General features: G+C 39.5%; 1 protein-coding gene across 2 annotated transcripts in view; it reads right to left on the bottom strand.

Moving 5' to 3' along the window:
- Positions 1-1,501: 1,501 nt before the first annotated feature.
- Positions 1,502-22,180, bottom strand: part of CTDSPL2 (CTD small phosphatase like 2) — a 39,231-nt gene continuing 18,552 nt past the window's right edge. For both annotated transcript variants that reach the window (XM_080351359.1, XM_080351358.1), the window contains 11 exons: positions 18,500-18,638; positions 16,270-16,419; positions 15,434-15,649; positions 14,376-14,454; positions 14,001-14,112; positions 13,053-13,139; positions 7,804-7,866; positions 7,629-7,708; positions 5,039-5,165; positions 4,350-4,445; positions 1,502-3,819 (listed from right to left, as the gene is read on the bottom strand). In XM_080351359.1, coding sequence (XP_080207485.1) covers positions 3,754-3,819; positions 4,350-4,445; positions 5,039-5,165; positions 7,629-7,708; positions 7,804-7,866; positions 13,053-13,139; positions 14,001-14,112; positions 14,376-14,454; positions 15,434-15,649; positions 16,270-16,419; positions 18,500-18,638 — 1,215 coding nt within the window. In that variant the 3' untranslated portion in view covers positions 1,502-3,753. The remainder of the gene's footprint in view (positions 3,820-4,349; positions 4,446-5,038; positions 5,166-7,628; positions 7,709-7,803; positions 7,867-13,052; positions 13,140-14,000; positions 14,113-14,375; positions 14,455-15,433; positions 15,650-16,269; positions 16,420-18,499; positions 18,639-22,180) is intronic.

The following is a 22,180-nucleotide window of genomic DNA, read 5'->3' on the forward strand; positions in this document are numbered from 1 at the left end:
GGACGGCAACCATGATGCCCTGCAATGCAGGCAGGGGCTTGCTTTAGCTTTTATATCAATTGTGAATGTGAGACTCACACAATCTACTTTAATATGCTAATGATAAACGGTTCATTCAAGGTGGTTTAGACAAAGAAGACTAAAGGGTCTGATCTGCAATGCAACACTTCAGGGAAGCCAGAAGCAGGACAAAAAATAAAGGAATATGGGTATTTACTCCGTAGAGTCCCAATGTTTTTGTTTCTGGCCATGTTTCTGTACTGAACAAGCCAGCCCTGTGGTTGCAGACACAGGCCCACATTACTGTGCTGCTGAGGGCAGAGGGTTGACGGATTTTCCCCCGCTCCACCTTCTCAGCCCTCTCCCTTCAGGGCTTGACGCCGTCCCAGCTGTTCCAGTTCAACCACCGCCCTCCAGCTCTGACGGCGACAAGAACCACGTCTGGGGAGGGGGACACTGTGCGACCAGCAGCGAGCGGGAGCAAACTGGGGCAAACTGTCTTGGCCCCCCCGCCAGAACCGCGCTGCGTTCTCTAGCACTGCACTCGCACAGCTCGGCGCTGCTGAGAAAGAAGAGACGTGTCCTGAGCGGGCCTTTGCTGGTACCACTCTCGGTTTGGGAGATTTTTAATCAGCTCTTCAAACATTCAGGCTTTCTGATACATTTCAAAAGTAACAAAAAAGTGTTTTCCTACACAGATGAAAGGTGAAATGAATCAAAGGCAGAAAGAAAGCCAATAATATCAGGGTGAATGCTATTCTAGCTATATAGCAATATAAAGAAAATAAGAGATTGAACATGTATTGCCAAAACAAGTATGGAAGATGTTATTTTGCTGTCAGAACCAAGAATGCTCAAACCTAGAACAGAATACATATGGACATGTAAAATTAACATGCGATTACCGCGATCGAGCAAAAGACCACAAATGAAATAATTAAGAACTTTGGAAATATGATGTTGTGTTTTCTAAAAATACATAAAGTTGGAATAAATGATACAGCCACAAGATGAACTGCTGGAGTTGCGCAATTCTACATTCAAGACTCGAGTGACGCACGCAGGGACTCCCCGGCTGGCAGGGGTGACAGGCTGAGCCACTCACGTCAGAACAGCCGAGTCCCACCCAGGAGACTCAGAAATGAAAATAAACCCCCATGGATTGTACCTCTGCTCCACGCAAAGACTGTTCATGCCAGAGTGTTTGACACTTTTAAGAACTTACATTTTGAAGCAGGTAGACTCATTCTGCAAAGAAAGCTCAGAATGATAAATACCAGACTTGCAGCACATTAAAATATTAATATTTAATATGTTTACTAAGCAGTGTCTGTTATTTTTGCTGTGCATCTATGTAGAACTAAATCCCTCCATTTACATTTTTATTTCCCTCACTGATCTGATCGTCACAACACAGATACAGCTGTAAAGTGCAATGTATGCTTTGGTTTCCTTAACTAAAGAAGCACTTTGAGAATGGTTTTCGCCAAAGACAGGACCATGTGTGTAAGGACACTATTGGAACAGGTGATCTGCTCTTTACAGGCAGAGAAAAGCGATGAACTACTGAACAAAAACCGTTTCATTCTGCGAGACTAGTGAATTTTAAAGCAGTTCTATTATGTCAATTACTTGGAGAAATTTGGAAGAATTCCGCATTAAATAAGGATTTACTGTTAAACTAATTAAAAATCTCAGATTTACGTTGTAACAAACAACTAAAAAATAGTTGGCAAACCATGTAGTAATTCAAATACAAGCTGACCATTTTCAAAATCTATAAATATTTCCAGAACCATCTTATCAACATAAAAACAGGAAGGAAGGGGGCTGGTTACAGGGTTCACACGCTGCGCAAAAGCATATATAAAGGTAATGTTATGTACATTTTATTTCAATAAAGACATAAGACAAACAGCGTAAAGATGCCCAGATGCCCTAAAGATAAATACATTTAAAAGATTCTCATTAAAATGAATCTGTAGTATTTCTTTCCTGCAAGCAAAATACCTTTCTTTAAATACAAAAAAAAAAATCAGTATTCTGAATTACAAATGTTTTCACTTTTTTGCAGAAAATCTGCCATGATGATTTTTTTTTTTTTTAATGAATAAGGATTTTCCACAAAACAGGCTTGCTCTACATGCTAATTTTTTAAACAGTTCAGTGACACAATGTGCTAGCTACATACACAACAGATAATATAGTAAGAAAACACTCAACCTGATGAAAAGTTAAAATCTTCATTAATACACTGGAAAAAGTTGACATAACTCATGCCTTTTAAAATCAAAAATACAAAAATTAAATGTTTTGCTAAAAAGATTTTCCTTATTTTAAGGACTCATTTGAAAATGAAGCTGCATGTAATTTGTACAATAAAATTGTACAAGTAAACAGGTAATATACATAAAAAATTAATTGACATACCTCTCAATTATCAGTTGTCCACCTTTAATTTCCAATACTGTACTTTCTTAACAAGCATACAAAATATCAAACTTCTCTTTAGAAAAAGTGCCATTCTGTGACATCTTTTACACAAAACCACTCTGAGCCTGTGGCGTTAATGCAGTCGAGAGGCGAAGCATCCTGACCCTTACCAACACTCCTTTCCATAAAAAGCCTCCAGCACAGGAGGGTACACACCAGTACAAAAATATCGGCCTCTGGCGGGAGCTGCACCGGGACCACGGCTCACAGACCATTCCCACAGCAAACCAGTCCGAGGGCAGCTGGGCCGTCCTGCCAGGTGCAGCCGTGTCCCCCGGCCCCGCCAAGCAGCGCAGAGCGCGACCCCGCGCATACCGGGGCCGTTGGAGGGAATTGGGACCCACCTGCGCTCCCTGCGCAACCCAGGGATCCGTCTCCATCGGCTGTGCCGCCGCGAGCTCCTGTCTGTCCAGCGCACACGCCATCACACCGCTTCCCAATATCCTACCAGGCATTCTCAGAGTCTTCTTACCTAGCCAGTCTCTTGATTTTTTTTAAAAGATTTCAACTACAGTAGAATATTACAGAAAGAAAATATAAATGCGGGTTTTTTTTCTTTCTAAATGAAACTTACGTGGACTAAAAGTAGAGAATACTTTTAAACAAATATACAGTATGCAGGCAGACAAAGCAGGAAAACGGCCATCCAACTGTTTAATAAAAAAAACTAAGAAAATTTGGCTATTTCCAGAAAAACTATGAAGCGCCTCAACTAAAAGGAATGCATAATGAAATTCTAATCTAATACAGGTCAAAAGTGTAAAAAGGTTATAAACCTGAACAGGAAAAAGAAAACAACTTTTACTGGCCATTCCTGTTGAAATGAGAATCTGAAAAGTAACAGAAAAGTGGCTACAAACCCACTTAGAGCACCGAACAGAGAGAAAATAAGAGTCCATTTTCAATCTCTGTTATATCATAAAATCCTGTGTTTCTACAGGTCAAACTGCTGGTGGCAGAAACAGAATTCTTTATAAACTGCAGATGTCCTGTACATAAAAAAATTTAATTGGAGTCGCACTAGTTCTAAAGACTGTTCTGTTCTAGCCTACCTACTGCGCTGTACTGGATTGTTCTGAATGGATCCAACCTCCGATGCACAAAGTCTCTTTCTGTAACCCTTGATTATTTTTGGGCACCAAAGATAAGAAAAGCAAGACGGGGTACAAAAATGCAAAATTTCAACAGTAATGGCAATGTTTTGTTTCAGTCCAAAAGGGTCCTGCATTTTCTCCCCCTTCAGTAATTCGAGAAAAGGCTTTAGTCTGGGGGTAGCAAGTCATGCAAGCGAAATCTGTCTCTGATGTGAGGTCGGACATCTTCGTTCTGGAGGAGAAAAAAGAAAAGGTGCCAGTTTTAGGAGAATAAACACATCTATAGATCAGATTTTAACAGAGTCTATTTTCTAACACCGCTATTTCAATATAACAAAATATAAGCCATGAATATATGTAATTACAAGAGCCTTACAGAAAATACTATGCAACATTCACAAGAAGTTAGGAGTAATTTCTGTACATTTTAAGAACAAAGGCACATATCACAGCCAACAATAGGCATTATTTAATCTAAATGCCTACAGATTCTCAATTTCATTATAATTGAGGTTACAATTCTCCATTTTTTTGATCAAAAGCAGTTAGAAATAATGATGTTCTGTCTTTTACTATGTAAATAAGTCCTTATGCATACTTGAATTACTGCCCAGAGTATCCTTTTCAAAAAGAGACATACGTGACTTAGCAGTCTACATCTCAGCAACTCTGAAAATCTCAAAATACATGACAATATTTAAAAGAGCGAACTAACATATTGGGCAGGGGCCTGGGGAGGAGCCAAGTCAAGGAAACACTTACCAGCTCTACAAGTTTCTCCAGAAATGGAATCAATTTTAGGAGTTCATTGTCATTTTTATCCATGAACCAGCTTTCTATAGGAATTCCATTTGAAAGCTGAAGTAAAAATTAAAAAATCATCAACACATGATTTACAGTTAACTTACCTAAGAATATTGTGAAATAGCATTTTTGGGAAAAATGTTTCCAAGCTAGAGTTTATTAATATGTACTTTTCCTCGAAAGTTTGTATTAATTTCCAAAATATCTCCTTCCTTTGCATCCATCCCTATAAACATTTCCACATGGAAGCTGAAACAGGACTAGCTCTAAAAGCTCTATTGAACTGAAAAGCATTGGTATTTTGAGAAAATGTGATGTTAAAGCACACGAGGACACTGACAGTGTCCTGGCTGTACACAGCTTGTGCACATGAGGGCTCTTCAGAAATGCAGAATGAGAAATAAACCTGACTGGTCACACAGTCTGCTCGTGTAACAAGGCGCTCGGTTTGCACTTGATCAGATCTTCATGAAAATAAGAAAATATAAGTAAACCTGTGTGATTTGTTACAGTTGGGTTCATAAACTTAAACACAAACCTGAGCACATAACTTAAACAAGAAGTTAAATCCCACTGCAGTGTTTGGCCACCTGCAGTCAGGAAGGTTTTGCCGTACCTGAGGAGTTTGCCGACAGCAGTATCCTTACCTGATAAGCAAAGGCTTGCGGTGAATTGTCAATTATGATCGTTTTTGAAAGATCTCTGCCAAGAATGTTTAAATCTTTGATGTAATTTCCTTGTACACAAACACAATGCTCACGGAAAAGTCGATGCCTGTGATTGAAGTAAACTACTTGTTAATGAGACAAACCACAACACCAACATTGCACAGGGGAAGAGTGAACTTCGCTAAATGTTACCCAGGATTTTCTCTTCTGATCCATTTAACTCTTTTTAAAGAACTGTCCCCTTTTTTCCCATTCACTTGTGAGCTTTTTACTGGTAAAATTACTAGTTACGGTGACTTGATATTAACCTAGTTCTGCGGGTGGTTGTTTGTATTTAAACAAAAAGCTCAGCTCAGATGTATCAAATATTTCTCAACATGCTCTGGCTTTCTAACCATTTTTGCAGCTGGATTGACAAAGGAACCCAAAATACTCAATGAATTTGCAAGGCCCCAAGATCAGAGATTAGTTCTGCACAGGAGCCAATTTGTTGGGGTTTATTATTCCTTTATTTTGTTGCAGCTGTTCCAGCACACAGCTCCCCATGCCACTGCATGCTGGAACACAAAGTATCGCAAGAAATATTTTCTTTTTTATGTTACCTCTCTTTGCAATTAACCTATTTCACTTATTAGAGCTTGAAAAAACCCTCAAGGCTAAAACATTCCATCAACTTCTTCCTTTCCAATTAGTCTACTCCCTTTTAATTTTTTACAGAAGAAATACATAGTAAATGGATGGATAGACTAAAAGGACTGGATTAAAAAATACCAGGAATAAAACTGGAATTTCATGGAATATCAACGTAATTCCAATTTAAAAATTAATTGTAAACCAGACAGATTTTCGGCTTTACAGAGCTGTATTACAATGCTGGTTTTAAGGCTGCTCATATTTCAAATGAAGTTTTTAGAATCAGTACATAGTGTGCTTAATTTCCTAAAGGCCTTGAGTTTCTGATGTTGCTCTGGAAGGAAATAAGCTGACACCTGGGCAGCCAGCAAATGTGTGTGTGTGTATATATATATCTACACACACATATACATATATATATGTGTGTGTGTGTGTGCATATCTATATCTATATCATCTATATCTATATCTATATTGATATCGATATAGATATAGATATCTATATCTATGCACACACACATATATATGTGTGTATATATATATATGTATACCTAGATCCCAAGTCCCCCATGCAGTGCTGACACGCCCCCCCCGTTGGGCTCCTGGCACAGTAACCCTGCCTCGCTGCCAGCGTTTCCATGGCATGTGAATCACAACCAAATTCATGCCTCACGTGCACCTTCCTGCGCATTCTCAGCACACTGTTTGTCTGCATGTTTTATTATCTTTTTCCTGTTCCTAACGCAGTTAAAACTGCAGTTCCAAATCAGACATATTAGGTTCTTGGAGGCAGGTTTTTAGTGCCAGGGGTGCACACTTGGCCTCATTCTCTGTGCATGCAAAGGCCTCGCTCGCTAGTCTGTCCTGCTGGCTGTGCGGTTCAGCTCACTCGGCTATTCCAACGACCGAAAGCCTTTGCAAGTCTAGTTTTGTTGGCCTGTTCAAAACGCAGTGGCAAATGAGTTTACCAAAACCCAACTAGGACTCTGTTGCACATGCCACATTAGCAACAAGTAATACAATGACTGTTTCTAGATTAAACCCAGCAAACAGTTTATCTTTACGCTCTTAAGGAAAATGAGCTACAATGTGCCTAAGCTACCATGGGAAAACAATGGATGCGACTGCTGTCTCAGTCCAAATGGTAATTTTATTACAGGTGTAAAGAAAACTATGTTTCCACTGAAGAATATTACAATAAAATAAGGCAGAGAAGTGCTTTGCCAGTGGTGCCCCAGGTACAGAATTGTACAGGTGTGACTCTAACCAAGCCCAGGTGTCTCCTTCCCTTATGGACACCCTACGCGGGGTGAATCCCCTCTTTGGTTTCAGCTTTCCCACGTCACAGTTCACCTTCCGGATGAGAATAACGTAAAGAATCTCATCTGGCAGAATTTCTTTATGCCTTATGAACTGTTCTTGAGAAATGCCAGTCGCTTCCAAACAAAGCTCAGTATTAAAGAATGAAAAACCAAAATAACTTTACTACAAACCCCACAAACAAGTTCTTTTGAGATTGAATAAGAAATAAAAATATGCTGATTGTAAAGATAACTCTACAATTCCTAATTTATAAATAATAAATCAAGTTTAAATAGTTTAACAGTAATCTAATGCTCAGTTCCTTTGCTTTACCCGTAATGTAAATTCCAAAGCAGCTCAAACACGTTTGATGCCGTGAGCAAGAATAACGTGCTACAGAGAACAAACGAGATGATTTTGGGCACAGGGGCAATGTAAAGCTCGTGGGGTTTATCTGATCACCGAGGCAACAATTCAATCACTTAACTTTTCTCCTACTCTTAGACCAGACAAAACCACAAAGATTCCGTTTAGAGAGACATGCTGCAGTAACGAACACTTCCTTTCATGACGTTTGTTAGGAAATACTAGTTAGTTTGCTTACAACAGGTATGTTCATAATTTTCCATTTTTACCTGACCAGTTTCTTTTTAGGGTCTAGTATGTTCAATAGCTTGTCTGCATACACCTTCTTAGAAGCAGTAAAAAGAATGATCTATGGATAAAAGGGGAAAAAGTAATTATTTTACAGGTAAGTATGTGAATATAGTTTAGAAGTGAGATTAAAAGGTAATGTCTAATTGTTTTTACCTCATAAATCTGAGACATACGTTCCAGGAATTCTCGGAAGAATGGCCTTAACCGGACATAAACCTGAAACAGAGATGGACTTTATTGAAGATTCAAAACACTGCAGCTATCACCTGCACTACTAAGTATCAGTTTGTCAAGATTAGGTCAGAGTGAGCAGTATGAATAAATAGCAAATATTAACTTCCTACAGAATAATAACTCAGTTTAAACAATATTAAATTAGCTTGCAGCCTAAGTACCTGTAATTCAAAGTGTAAGATGATAAACAGAGGCTTAACAATTTCACAGGAAAATCTGATGGAATTATAAATAATTTCAATTAAAATATAAAAAGTTGGACACTCTCTAAGGAAAAAATGAAACTGTGATACTGTGACTAAACATCTTGAATCAGCTTTCACCAGCTGGGCACCACCAGTTCAATTACTAGATAATGCGTGCGAGCACATAAACTAAATAATATTCTTCATAACCTTCTTCCACTAAGAATTACACATTGAATATGGGGCTGTCAGGAGCGATAAAAAGAAAAGGCTTCAGCTGTTTCCAAATTTCCATAAATTCAAATGCCAGCAGCACAGAACTGCACACATACATGAATTATTCTCTGCAAAATCTTGTAGACTCCTGAGAAGACATCCCAAGTTAGGAGACTTCTGCATCTCTGCTTTAACCGCGAATACCTGACTGGGGTCTCAGCCGGCTGAGCCGCAGCTCGGGGTGCTGGCAGATGTGCGGGTACACAGCCAGCACTGTCCTGCTCCTGCGGCACCAGTTCCATTGGGACTGGGACGATGCTCTGCTGGGGGGTCCGGCACAGCCCTGAGCTGCTCCAAGCCCCAGCAGGGACAACAATGGCTCATGCTCTGCTCACCACCCTCTAGGGCAGAGATCACCCACACTTAGAGTACACAGTTTGGAGGAAACAGTTACTAAAATATCCCAAAAGAGAAGGAAGCATACTGAACTTGTAATTTCCACCAAGGTAATTTCAGCTTCATCAATTTTTTTAACAGCCCGTTAGGAATAGGCTTAAATTCACCTTCAGATCACAGTAAATCTCCACAAAGGATCAGTATGATTGCACTGAATTGTATCAAATTTCTATGTGGACCAAGGAGAAAGAAAAGTGGGATAGTTTAGTTTTGTATTACTTCATATTGTTAACACATGCTGCAATAGATCTTAGTCCTTTAAAGGAAGCACATATTTCTAAATGAAAGCGAATTTCATGATTTAGCTTAAAATTTGGTAAAGCCTTTATTTGTTTCTACTCTAAAGTGTCTGAAGTTCTGAACGTAGTTTGCAGACGTACTACAGTAACGCTTCAGTTTTCTTTTTTTCCGCCTGCACTAGGAATAGTCACCAAAAGCAGAGAATCAGGGAACAGGATCTCTGGTTCTGGTGTATGAAGGCCCGTTCCTTGACCACACAGACAATATGCATTTCCCTTCTCATTCTGGCAAATCCAGGATCAAATCAGCTACCGAGAACAGTGTGGAGAGGCTGCAGCCAGGGACTAAATAACATGCAAGTTGCTGTAAAATCAGTGCAAAGCGCTCACTCAGTATGTAGCAAGCACACGATGCGACCAGCAAACCTCCCTCCTTGGAACCCAGAGATTAAGGGGAGGTGAGTTTTTCTTTGCAGATGCCAAAAGGATTATTCTGTTTGTAGCATTTTTCCTGAGTAAATATTTACTTTATTGCAACCTAAATCTTTCTCTTCAAAACTAAAAAGTCATAGAAAGGATTTGAGTGTTTTCACTGCACACAAGATTAAGAGTTGCTAATAATGGTATGTGAAGAGGATGTTATTTGGTTCTCAGGTTTCTTCCAGAGCTTGATTTCAAATGAACAAGCCTATTCTCTATTACGGAAGAAATACAGATGTTATTTCAGAAACAGCCTCTTCAACATGTCTCCTACAAACTCCCCTGGCAACCGAAGCAGTAAGATATCTGTTGATATTTCAGCTGCCACTAATATAAATAAAGCTATTTTCTATATAATTTATTGTTCCTTTTAAATCTGAATTGAATTATATTGGTCACAATGGCCAGTTAAAATAATTTTAGAAATAATTCAATTAGATCAGAGAACAGTTCTGGTTGCTCGGGTTCCTCACGTGTGCACGCCCTGTGGGCTTTATTTTTCAGTTTGTTTAGCCTGTGGGTAATTGCAGCATCTTTGTAATGTAGACTATTTTAGGTTACTGCCAGGCAGTGATAAGTATGTATCTATCTTAATACAATATCTATTTTAATATCAATCTTTCTCTAAGAAGTTCACATGTGAATGTAAAGAAGAAATCCAGGGAAAATAATTTGTCTGTTGAATATGTGTTTCTAATCACAGCTTATATGCACGCACATAAAATTTAACAATAACATCAATGGCAGATTCACTGGTTTGCTTTTACTGGTTTGTGACATTCTGGCATAACATAAAACAACCATACCACTACACACAGCTCCGAGGAGCTGACACAGAACCCCAGGTAACCAAAGAGAAGAATTAAGTAACCAAAGTAGAACAAAACACACCCATCACTCTGGTGAGCAGATCTAATGTGACAGATAACTTTTGAAAATACAGATAGAAGTCTAATAATAATTTTCTCCATTTTTAATTCCTGAAAGTTTGTCAGAGATCCATCCTCGTAAGTGCATAACATATATAAAAAGCCCCTCAAAGGTTTTTGGTGTTTTGTTTGTTTGCTTTTCCCCATCCAAATGACCATCGTATTCCATTGTTTCAATGGCAACAAAATCTAAATGTGCAAAATCAAAATTGTCATTCAATGCCTTCCTCGTTCACAATACAAAGGACTTTAATTCTTTGAAGCTGGAATTGGAAGGAAAGATTATTCCTTTCATGCTTTAAAAAACCCCAAAGATGTGTGTTCCACTTGGTGTCCCAGTCTCTGGAATGCCAATAAGGAAATCCGGTATACCTGTGATGTGTCTCTATCGCTCAGGATTTGCCATCATTTCGCAAGGTGAACACCAGAGAGGGCTCAGTTCAGCAGCCATGTGAAGCTGCACTTACCGCTGCAGCACAGCAGGAGCTTCACCAGCCCCACAGAGCCGGGCACCCGCTGGACCCTGGGGATGCTAGAGCAGCGCCAGAGCAGCACGAGAGCCACGGGACCACTCCCGCTCCTCCCAGAGCCCGGCAGGCTCTGCCGCAGGGCCCGAGGGCACGTGCAGCTGCCTCCCTTCAGCCTGCCCCACACACTGCAGGCCTGGCTGCAGCCTGGGCTTGCCAGCTAAACAAGCCCAGCTCATTTCCCACTGAACCATGTCATAAGTGATTCAAGATGAAGATCATCTCCTAGCCAGACAGAGCGGCTTCAAGTGTAGCCAGCCGTGGCTCTTCAAGGGGCAGAATTGCAATTCGAGAGGTTCTGCTGAACTAAAACTGTCTTCCCAACCTAAGACCAGATTCCTCTGGATGCTGCCTGAGATACACGACGGCTTCCTGGCTTTCAGATCCAAAGCTGAATGGCTCTTCTGTTACTGCCGAGGAACAGACAGAGGGGAGCTGGTTAGAAGGGAGAGCCAGACTTCACAAGTATTGTTTATCTCATCCCACTGCCGTAACACAGTAAAGCACCTAGGTCTTCATCGGTGACAGCAAGACAGAATACATGGAACACTACGCTCCATCACCTACAACTGACCGATGGAGCTCCAGAACATCTTTCAAGGATCACAAAGATCAAAGGGAATTATTCTGTGATAGATCCATAAAGATGCATTTCCACTGAAGAACTGAGCAAAATGGAATACAGTGATCAGGAGAGTGTGCTCAGAGGCAGTGGCTGACCTTCTCAAGGCTGTAAGAAGCTGCTCCCTGGCAAAACCAGCCCAGACTACAGAGAGAGCTACGAGAAAACTCAGCCAGGACCCACATAGTAACTGTACAATGCCATTAAATAAAGCTTTAGAAATCTTAAGTCACTTTTTCCATTGACTTCCATTTCCTAAAGACCAAATCCCAGATAGATCTCAGCATAAACATGCAATCACTAAAAGGACCACAGTTATAGACAGAAAATACTCAAACCATACTGTAATCTTGTAAGAGAAGAAAGGAAAAAAAAAATGAAGCTTTCATCTTCCTGATTCTGTTAGCAGTGTCAAGAACCTTCAAAGAACTAATTCTAAGGCTCCTTCCAAGTTCAGCCTGGGTGACACTGTGCATGGCCGTCACCAAATAAGAGATTAGATAACCCATGTTTAAAAATTATTTCAGCTTTTGCGATGCTAAGGGTTTTTATATGCAACAGTGAAGAAAAACATCTTTTAAATCAGGAAAAGTACCTGGACAAGTGGCCTTTTAAGGTGCCTGATGAGTGGCTCATTCTCCAAAGATACTACAGTGAGGTCCGATATGGTGCGAACTACATGGTGAGGAAGCTGCACTTCCAGGTACATCACACCAAAGGACCTGGGAACAACAGCCTGTGTCAGTGCAGCTTCTTGGGTAGTTGCAGGAAGAGAGTTCCTCCTTCCCACGCTTGCTCCTCTATGCTATGTCAAGATAAAACACACACAACTAACAGCACCTCCTAAAGCAGAACAAAAACCTAAATTCAGCAGTCTCCACAAGACAATCAAAAATCACTCTAAGTACCCAGCAAACTCTCTCTGGGAGCGAAGAGGCAGAATGGGCACTGGCGAAGCGCACGGTAAGGCTAAGGATTGAGACAGTGCTTGTTACCGCCAGGCTCTGAAGACGTCTGCTGGGTGGAGAGGAGCGATCGGCCAGCACAGACTGGCTTTCCCTGCAAGGGAAGGAGCGATCAGCATGAACTGGCTTTCCCCACAAGGGAAGGAGCGATCAGCATGGACTGGTTTTCCCTGCGAGGGAAGGAAGGGAAGGAAGTGAAAGTCGGTGAGAAGCTGCCCCAGGGCAATGATCCAGCTGAACTCCAGGCGCCAGGAGAACGGCTGCTGGCAGATCGCTGTGACAAGGACGGCTCCCGCGCTTGCAGCAGTGAGGTTTGCGACCGGAGCCAGTGACTGACCCCACCACATCGCAGCAGCAACGAACAGGATCTCTAACACAGGACAACCCACTGTTCACAGTGTGACACCTGCAGGTTATTGCCCAGGCAGCTGTGAAATGCCAGGCAGCTGCTTATCTCTCTTTAAACAAGATGATAACAAATATGTGCAGCAAGAATTCATACATTAAACAAAATTAAAAGGTACATATTTTTCTACGCACACTAGTTACCTGGTAAATGACATCTTGAAAAAGAACTGGAAAAGTGAGTGCAGCATCTTCTAGTTCATTTAGACTACAATGCACTAGTGTTTCATCCTAGGAAAAAAATTAGAGATGGTATAAAAGAAAGAGAAGATTGTGAAAATAATGTTGAAAATAGAAGTAGCTTTCTGGATTTTTATGCTCATTTTAACATAGATTTGTTTAGTCAGGAAGATCTATTTTAGTGCAAGTGCTGTCAAGATTGAAAAAGAATTCTTAGAATGAGTTATGCATTTCATTATTCTTGCAGTTTTCAAAATATTTCATTTAGAATTGTGTGCTAGGGGTATCATTATAAGAAGATATTTTAATTTTTAGGCTATCATTCAGTTCCAACACTCTATCCATTCACACGACCACTAGAGGACACACCAATCGATTCTGTTCATGATAAAGTACTGTTCCTGACTTCATTAACAGGGTCTGAAACAACTTTCAAAACTGAGAGACTAAAATAAATTATTATAAAGACAAATATATTTTCTATTAATATTTTTTAAAGCGGATTTGTGCCCTCTAAGAATAAGAATTTTCTAAGAAGTAAAAGATTCATTCTTGATCAATCTTGATGGAAGACATATGAAGCTGAATTTTCCCATTTATTACATGTTATTTTTTCCTACATTTTATGAAAGCTTTATGGGGACAGACAACTCTTTGTTTGAGACAATGAAAAGTATAATGCCTTTTTTTTTTTAAAACAGGATGTTAAGTATTCAACAAATATAGCAAGCATTCTGTTCTTGCCACTATTATTTTTTTAAATGTAGACTACAACTAAAAATACTAAAAATTCGTTAACAAACAACAAGACCTTTTTGTTTAAAGCAAACATTACTAATTTCAGCCACAAACAAAATAAATGAAATGCTACATAACCCTTGCATTTAGTTATGTGTTTATAAAGGTATTTACCAAGTCTAGAACTAATGAGAATTCTGGTGTGCTTCTTGTTTTCAGTGGAAGAGCTGGCTTCCTGTTAAGCTGTTCTTCTGTTAGTGGTGGAACATGTTTGATGAAATAATATCTGAAAAGAATACAGATTTTGCTATAGAAATGCATATACATTATTTAACTGGCAATGTTGTAGTTCAATTTAATACTTCAAATATTTAAGGCTGCACAAGAAATAAGTATTTTAAATTGAAAAAAACCCACATCAATATACACTTTTTTTTTTAAGTTAACAGCATTTGGAATTAATTACCATAATATAAAACTGTTCCAACTTAAATGTCTTAATCCAATACCCAAAATTATCAATAAATTTTCAATACAAACAGCACTTACGGATCAAAGACTTCCCAGTCTTCTTCATAGGTAGCTTCTGCATGGGCTGATGAGTAGCCACTGTCTGGAGATACTGGTGCTAAAATTCAACGAAAATTGACCGAAACAAAAAAATAAAACAAAAACCCACAAGAGCTAGTTTTATTAGTGCAGTTTTTAAAAGTGAAAATTTGCACTTGATACCCGAGTGCCTCAAACAACAGTGCAAACAAACCTCCCTTCAGCCCAGCCCTGAGTTCCCCTGTGTCACTCTGCGCAGCCTGGCAGCAACCAGCCCAGCACCCCATGTCACAGCACCCACAGAACGGCACAGCGTGGCCGAGCAGCAGTGCCTGCGTGACACAGCATGGCATCCATATAGCCCTGGGGGGATGGACTGGATGCACGTTCCAGGGGTTTGCAGTGACCGAGGGGCCCTTCTGACACCAGAACGTTCCAGAAGGTCTGGAGCAGACCTGCGGTCACCTCCACGGCCAGGAGATCTCAGACCCCCAGCACCACTTACAGAATGTCCTGGGAGGATTCAGAGCACCGGTAAGAATTTGATGCTGCCCATCCACAGAGAGGAGAAGCTGAATGTTGTGGATACAATTTTTGTCAAAAAATATGTATGATGAGTCTTTTGGAGGATATGTGGAAAATCAATGTAGGATCTGTATGTTTCTGACTCATTTCACAATGTTGTTCTAATGTAAGATATTGAAATGGTGCACATTTCTCCTTGTGATCTGCAAGTCTAGTACGGCCATTTTTAATAGGGGGGGGTGGGCAAGGTTCAATATTAATAAAAATTCTTCTGGAATCTTTGTTTTCTTTTGAAGAAATATTACGAGGTCAACTGAGTTATACTGGGAATAGACGAGACTTGCCAAAATTGTGTCTTTGGTGCATAAAACACGTTTGTCTATTGAACACAAAAGTCACTATTAATACTGTTTGCATACCCCAAGAAAAGATGAAATATTAACTTGCACAAAATTCAGGTGCTAGGATTTCCCTAAGAGTATAGATCACAGACACCTCCACTACTCGAGTCCCAGCAAGCCCACGTTTCTTACCTGTGAGCGGTGGCAGGTCCCGATCAGTTGTTTCCTCCACCTCTTCCAGGCCGTTGTTGACAGCGGATCTGAGCTGTACTGCCTGGCTGCTGTACGCTGCTCCGTTGGTCGATGTTGCAGTACTTGTAGTGATCTCATCTACCTGCTCCATGTCAAGCTGTTTGACTATTTCTTCAGCTTCAACAGCTTGGCCTGGAGAATCTGAGCCCGATGTTCCTGCAGGAAGATTTCAGTGCACTCATAGCCAGGACCCTTCAGCTGAGTTCCCCAGCAGAATGCTGGTCATCATTATTAACCACACACAAAAGAAGTTTCAGAGTAATTGAAGATGGCTGCGTTTGATTCAAGTTACAAAAATAAGAACCAAAATGAAGACCATGACAATGTCTTTATGTTTGGCACAAGGAACTTTATATATATTATATATATATATATATAATATATATATATGTATATAAAATATATATTATATATATAATATATATGTATATAAAATATATATATTATATATTATATATGTATATTAAATATATATATTATATATATGTATATTAAATATATATATATTTTTTTTTTTTTTAATAAAAGGTACACCACTAGCTATTTACAATAGCTATTTACAATAGCTATCACTAGCTATTTCTGATGCATATAAACTCACTGCTTCTTTTATTAATGATCAACCCTTCCAAGTATTAAGGAGGCCTTTTATTTGGTAGTAGTTACTCTTGATCTTGGTCTGTGTATCACCACTCAAAACAGCTTTTTCTTAGAAACAAGCAAACCAACCTATCATTCTTAGCTTTAGCAGTACTAGCTTTTAAAATAATACTTACCATTTTTATTTGCTGGTGAAAAAAAATTGAAAACAGGAGAAAATATGGTTCCCAGTAAGGTAGTTCGTGGGGGGCTGCCAGTAGTAGGATTATCTTCTAATTTTCCATTTTGCTTTACATGTTGGTTTGCCATTTCATAAGTTCCAGCTTCTGCAAGAAGAAAAAAAGGTTAGGAAGTATAATACCATGCTTCTGCTTTTCAGTTACATCCTCTCATTGTCATTATTTTCATTATAGGAAAGATCACTCTTGCTCATGGTTCAATTTAGTTGACAAAAAAATTAGCATAAGTATTTTATTTATTTTAAAAAGCTAGCAATTTAGTATTGACATAAAAACAAAATGCCAATTTTTAACGCCATCTTAAGGTTAACACTTCAAATTAGGAAGCCCTCATTGTTTATAAAAGTATGCTCTAGATTAACAAACAATAGAAGTTTCAGTCCTTTCAATGGGCTTGCCAACAGAAGACAGAGGTGGGGATGCTGGGCACCTCTCCCAACAGTCAATGTCAGTAGCAGGGGGACTCCACTAGATGGAAACAAGAGCAAGTGTCAGAGCAGCTCCAGTGCCTGAACCTTCACTCCACCAGATCGAGCTCATAGTTTATTCTCCACGTATCCACACACAGTTATGCACAGACACAGTTATGAAGTCAAATAATTTTTAGTTATCATGGGTAAAAAGGACATGAAATTAAATAAATCTCCACGTTATAAAACGTTAACACATAACAATTAAGGTTTCCTATAAAATTGCATGTAAAGTACATCCTAGAACTAAAACTTGCTATCTCATGGCTGAGATCCAATACATGGTTCTGAGACTGAAATGCATGAGAAGATCTTGAGTTCCCAGTGAGGAGGCTGGGCAGCGTGTGTCCATCCAGAATGCATGCTGTGCACACGCACGGAGCAGTGCTCTGGCGGCTCAGCTGGACAAGCCCTTTGCACTGCTAGCACTTGTGTGAAGAATGCAGGGTGTGTCGGCTCCACCTCAGCACCTTCGCTAATACAGAATACCTCAACTCAGAACTTGGTGTGATGGTCACACGGGTTCAGTATGCTCTACGTACACAGGATCTCCAGATGCCTGATATAAGTCAATAGTTTCTCTCTCATCTTTGAGCATTGTATTTGTGCATCACACTGTCAGTGGGTGCATCTCGATTACCTCTCCAGGAGAGAAAACAACTTCAATAACAGCAAACACTAGGAAAGGGGTTCCTCCTAAAGCCATGTGTGACACAGACACCTGACGGTGACCAAGCAGTGATCCTCTCACACTGTGGCCATCACTCAAGTCACTCACTTGGAGCTCTGTCCTTTACTTAGGTACCGATGTTGCAAACCTTGTTGGACTATGAGATCTCTGAGCCCTCTGCCTTGCTGACAAACCTGGCAGAAACCAGACGATGGATTCCAGAGTCACTGGGGGAACGGGGAATGAAGGAACACTGACAGGCAGCACAATCACCTAAGTTCTGTTTCCTTACAAAAGAAGTCCAGAAAAATGGGGACTTAAGTCATATTTAGAACCACAGCTGATACTCTAAATTAACTGACCACTTTATCATGTCAGTATTAGAGATATTCAAAAAGAAACAGTTTTCACAGGGAAGTGGTCAGACGCTGGAATGGGTTTGTAGAATCTCCATCCTTAAAGATACTCAAAACTTGCCAAGGCTAGAGCAGCCTGATCTAACTGCACAGCCGGGTCTGGCTTGCAGCTGGATCCCCACTCACTGGAGAACAGGCGACCGGCCAGGTGTCCTCCTATGATACTATCACAGAAACCTGCCTATGTGTTTGACAAGTGCTTTCAATATCTAAGGACATGTGGTTACTTCCACAAAGGTCATGAGTTGGGAAGTCACATTTCACTATTTTTTTGTGAGGAAAGGAGAAAAGAGCTAAATCAAATAATTATCCTTGGCTTTTTAGGATAATAAAAAGAAAGTTAAATCAGTTCCAAAATAGCTGGTTATGATCACATTTCCAACTTGCTCTTACAAAGACCCAGTGGATATGTGTCTGAGAAGTAATGTAACTGTTGCTTCAGTCTTAGAAATCTTGTTTTGCTGCTATTAGCTCAGCCTTGTTCTTACTGAAGTCAATCACAAACCTCTTCACAGTCTCCACCAATGAAGAATGTCCTGTACCAGTTAACAGCAGTAAGACCTCTCAATCACCACCTGCTGCAACAACATACGATTAGCATATTTACAAACCTCCATTCATCTGATTTTTCCGCCGTACTCGAGAGATCTGTTTATTAGGCTTTTCTCTTGTTTGAGGTGTGGATGTAATCAAGTTGTTATCTATATCCCGTTCAATTCTACTTCGCTTTGCAGGATTTTCTCTTTCTTCCTTAAAACAGGAAAAGGGGAAAAAAGAAACATACTGAAGAGTGCCTCTTTTCTCCATGGAACACTACCAGCAAATGTTAGCTGTTAGGGAAAGTTTCACAAAAGATCAATTTATTGTTCTGCTTCCAGGTGCAGAATATGCAACTTGTAGCTGGCCAGCTGGAATTTGAAACTCATTTAAACTGACACAACTCAAGGTAAATAGCAAAGCATTAGGAAGAAAACTGTACTTGGAACTTCTGTAGTGGAAAAACTGCCTTTAAGTACTATTTCACTAGACAGTCCATTTATAAATATTTAAGTGCTATGGAGTTGGGGAAATGGAGAGACAATTATCTGAAACGTGATTTCTCTGCCTGTTAAATATACAGGATGTAAACTGTACAACAATACTCAGTATGAAACTCTGCACCGTGTTCCCTACATAAAGTGGCTTGTTAAACTGTATTGCAGTGTGTGACTTGCTGCTATTCCATCCAGATCAGACAGTACATGGCAAAACGTGGCTGGTAAAAATGTTGTAAACAGCAGTTAGGACCCAGTGATTCTTCCTACCTTCAAGTAAATTACTGTCCTGCCCTGTGGCACTCATAGGAATGATACAGAACCAAACAAGTTTGCATATTTTCTGTGCATAACTATATGTGTAGGCACATGTTAAAGACAGGTTTCTCCCCTCTTTCCCCAAAGCACCTACTACAACTTCATAAAATGGCAATTTGAACTCTAAAGCGTGACCAGAGAGAGTACACTGAAATGTAAGGTGTGAGGCAATGCAAAATAAATTGAATTAAATATCCAAATAAATAAAAAGGTCACAGACCATAACAAAGTTAATTAAAATTTCAGTTTTAGAGTTACAATATTACCCTTCTGGAACAGCAGTGCCACATCTTAAAAAAAGAAAAGAGAAAAGTGGTTTGCATGCTCCAAAAAAAACCAAATAGATCTTTTAGAAAAATTAATCTGAAGTCCATGCTAACAGTATCACAGCTAAAAGAAATACTAACAAACATGGAAATGTGTTGACATCCATATCAGAGGACAAGTAAACACCACTGATCCCAAAAGCCTCCTACTGGCAATATTCTTGACCAACAACCTTAGTAAGAAAAACCTAATTACTGCAACTAGAATAAATAATACTGTATATACCATAAATCCATATAACAAGAGAAAACGGATGGCTCACTGAACTGATCAAAGAACAGTGAGGCATCTCATCTTCTAGGTCATTCAAGTGGTCAACAGCAGATAAAAAATGAGATAAGTTAATTAACTTCTAAAAGATACCCACTGGCCTTCATAAAATGAGTTGCATTCTCATTCTGCTTTATGGAAAACAAGTGTAGAAACATTGCAAAAATGACAATGAAAGCAGGAAATGTGGCTGATGGTATCGGCAAAGGCTCAAAGAATTCACTAAGTCTAGAGAGCTCTTTTCCACCAGCAGAGGAGCCACCGTTATGTGCTGGGAAATCTCATGCTGCTGTGCCCATGTGGTGTTAATGTTAGATAACAGAGTTCAGAGGTGGAATCATATACGAAGTTATTGAGCTATTTGGTTTATACACTGAAAATTTTATTGCACAGATATAGAAAGATATCTTTTCAATGTATTTATATAATCTATTTGAATTATCTGATCAATTCAATACAACCTATTACTATGATTAATGGTACCATAAGGAACATGGCAATGTCTGCTGACATAAACATTTTGGTTGTTTTCAGAAACCATGTACATATTAAGGAATGGCCTAAACTGAGACTAGAATTAATGACAACACCTTCAAAGTCAATTCAGTGCTGGAACCCGCCAAATCGAACAAGTTTAGAGTCATTTGCAACAGCAAGTTCTCCAATATTTCTGACATTAACATTTAATAATTTTCATAGTACTTTCTGTACGCACACGCGTACCAGCTCCTCTGGTATATTGGATTTGTCACTGTATAAATGACAATGATAACTGTATGCTCCACACTGTTACAGGAGCCCCAAGTTAGTGAGCACCCTCCAGATCAGACCCACCACCATCCACACCCAAAGAGCCACATTTTAGTCTCTGGTACTATAACTAAAGAGCTTTAAGGTTTTTTCAGGTTTTGTTTGTCTAAGGAATATTTCTAATACAATATCTTTACAACACCACATAGATGACCCATGACTGTGATCAAAACTGTCCAGATATACTCATGATTAAGCCACTGACTGCTGTAAATTCATCAGAGCTCAGTGGTGGCTCAGGCTTTAGCGTACCCATGAACGAACTGCCGGGCAAGTTGTGCACACCCACTGTGTCTGGAGTCGGAGGTTTCCATGGCAGCCACAGGACCACTTTGTTAAGTCACAAGCGCGCTGGCAGCCAGCTCAGTGCTGTCACTGTCCTGCCACCAATGCCACCACAGCCACACCACGTCCTGCCAGAGCCGCAGGAGAGGACAGGGAAGGAAACGAGGCCAAAATGGGGACATCCTTTTTATATATATATATATATATATATATATATATATATATACACATACATACCTATACATATATGTATAAAACTATCAGGAAAAAAAAAAAGAATGAAATGTAATTTACAGATTTGGGAGAGGAAGACAAGAGGGGAAGAGAAGTTAACAAAACCTTAAAGAGACAAAGGAAATTGAAAGGAAAATCGGACGTATTTCCCTTATCTTAAAAATTCCAATGTAAAATGTTTTGCTTAGATTTAAGTGTTTTGTTACAGTGGTTTTGCAGCCAAAATGTTGCACTGCTATGCTACAATATAGATGCTGAACGAAAAATAGATTAATTGTCCCAGTTTGATGAAAAACAAATGGTAAGCAGATTTAATAATGTGTTTTTACTGAACCATTTCTTTGTCAGTACCTCAGTGTTTCTGTGATAGGTAATTAACACATGCCATAAAATATTAAATTTCATTATATTTTTGACAATTTAAGAATATACCACTACTTTAATTACAATTATTTCTACTTCAGCTAGTTACAAAATTATCAACACTTAGTCCACTCCCCCCAAATTTCTGAATTTATACCATAGCTTTTTTAGCATACAGTTATTCTGGGATACATTTTAATTTCTGTGATTCTGTGCTAACTTCTTGGCTACTCTTCTTTAAAATTTACAGCTACATAATGTCAATATCTGGAGTGCTGGGACTGAAAAATGGGTTTTGGTCTTGTTGTGGTTTGGTTTGTGTGTGTTGCTGTGTGGGGTTTTTTGTTTGGTTGGTTTTGGTTTTTTTAGTGGCCTCTCTTTACAGAAAAAAAACCACAGGTTTTTGAAGCAATTGCAGTGTTACATTCAGTCTAGCAAAGTCATAGATAGATAGGTAGGTAGGTAGGTAGGTAGGTAGGTAGGTAGATAGATAGATAGAAAGAATTCACTTTTAAAACATACATTCAATAAGTTTTAGCATGTGAGGGAGGGTTGGTGAAGTTCAGATCTGTGTTCGGATGAAGACAGACAAGGTTTAACGGTTCAGCCCTGACAGTGTCTGAGTGTGATCCCTTAACAGGGGCAAGCATT

This window comes from Nesoenas mayeri (assembly GCF_963082525.1).
Source record: "Nesoenas mayeri genome assembly, chromosome: 11".
NCBI lineage: Eukaryota > Metazoa > Chordata > Aves > Columbiformes > Columbidae > Nesoenas > Nesoenas mayeri.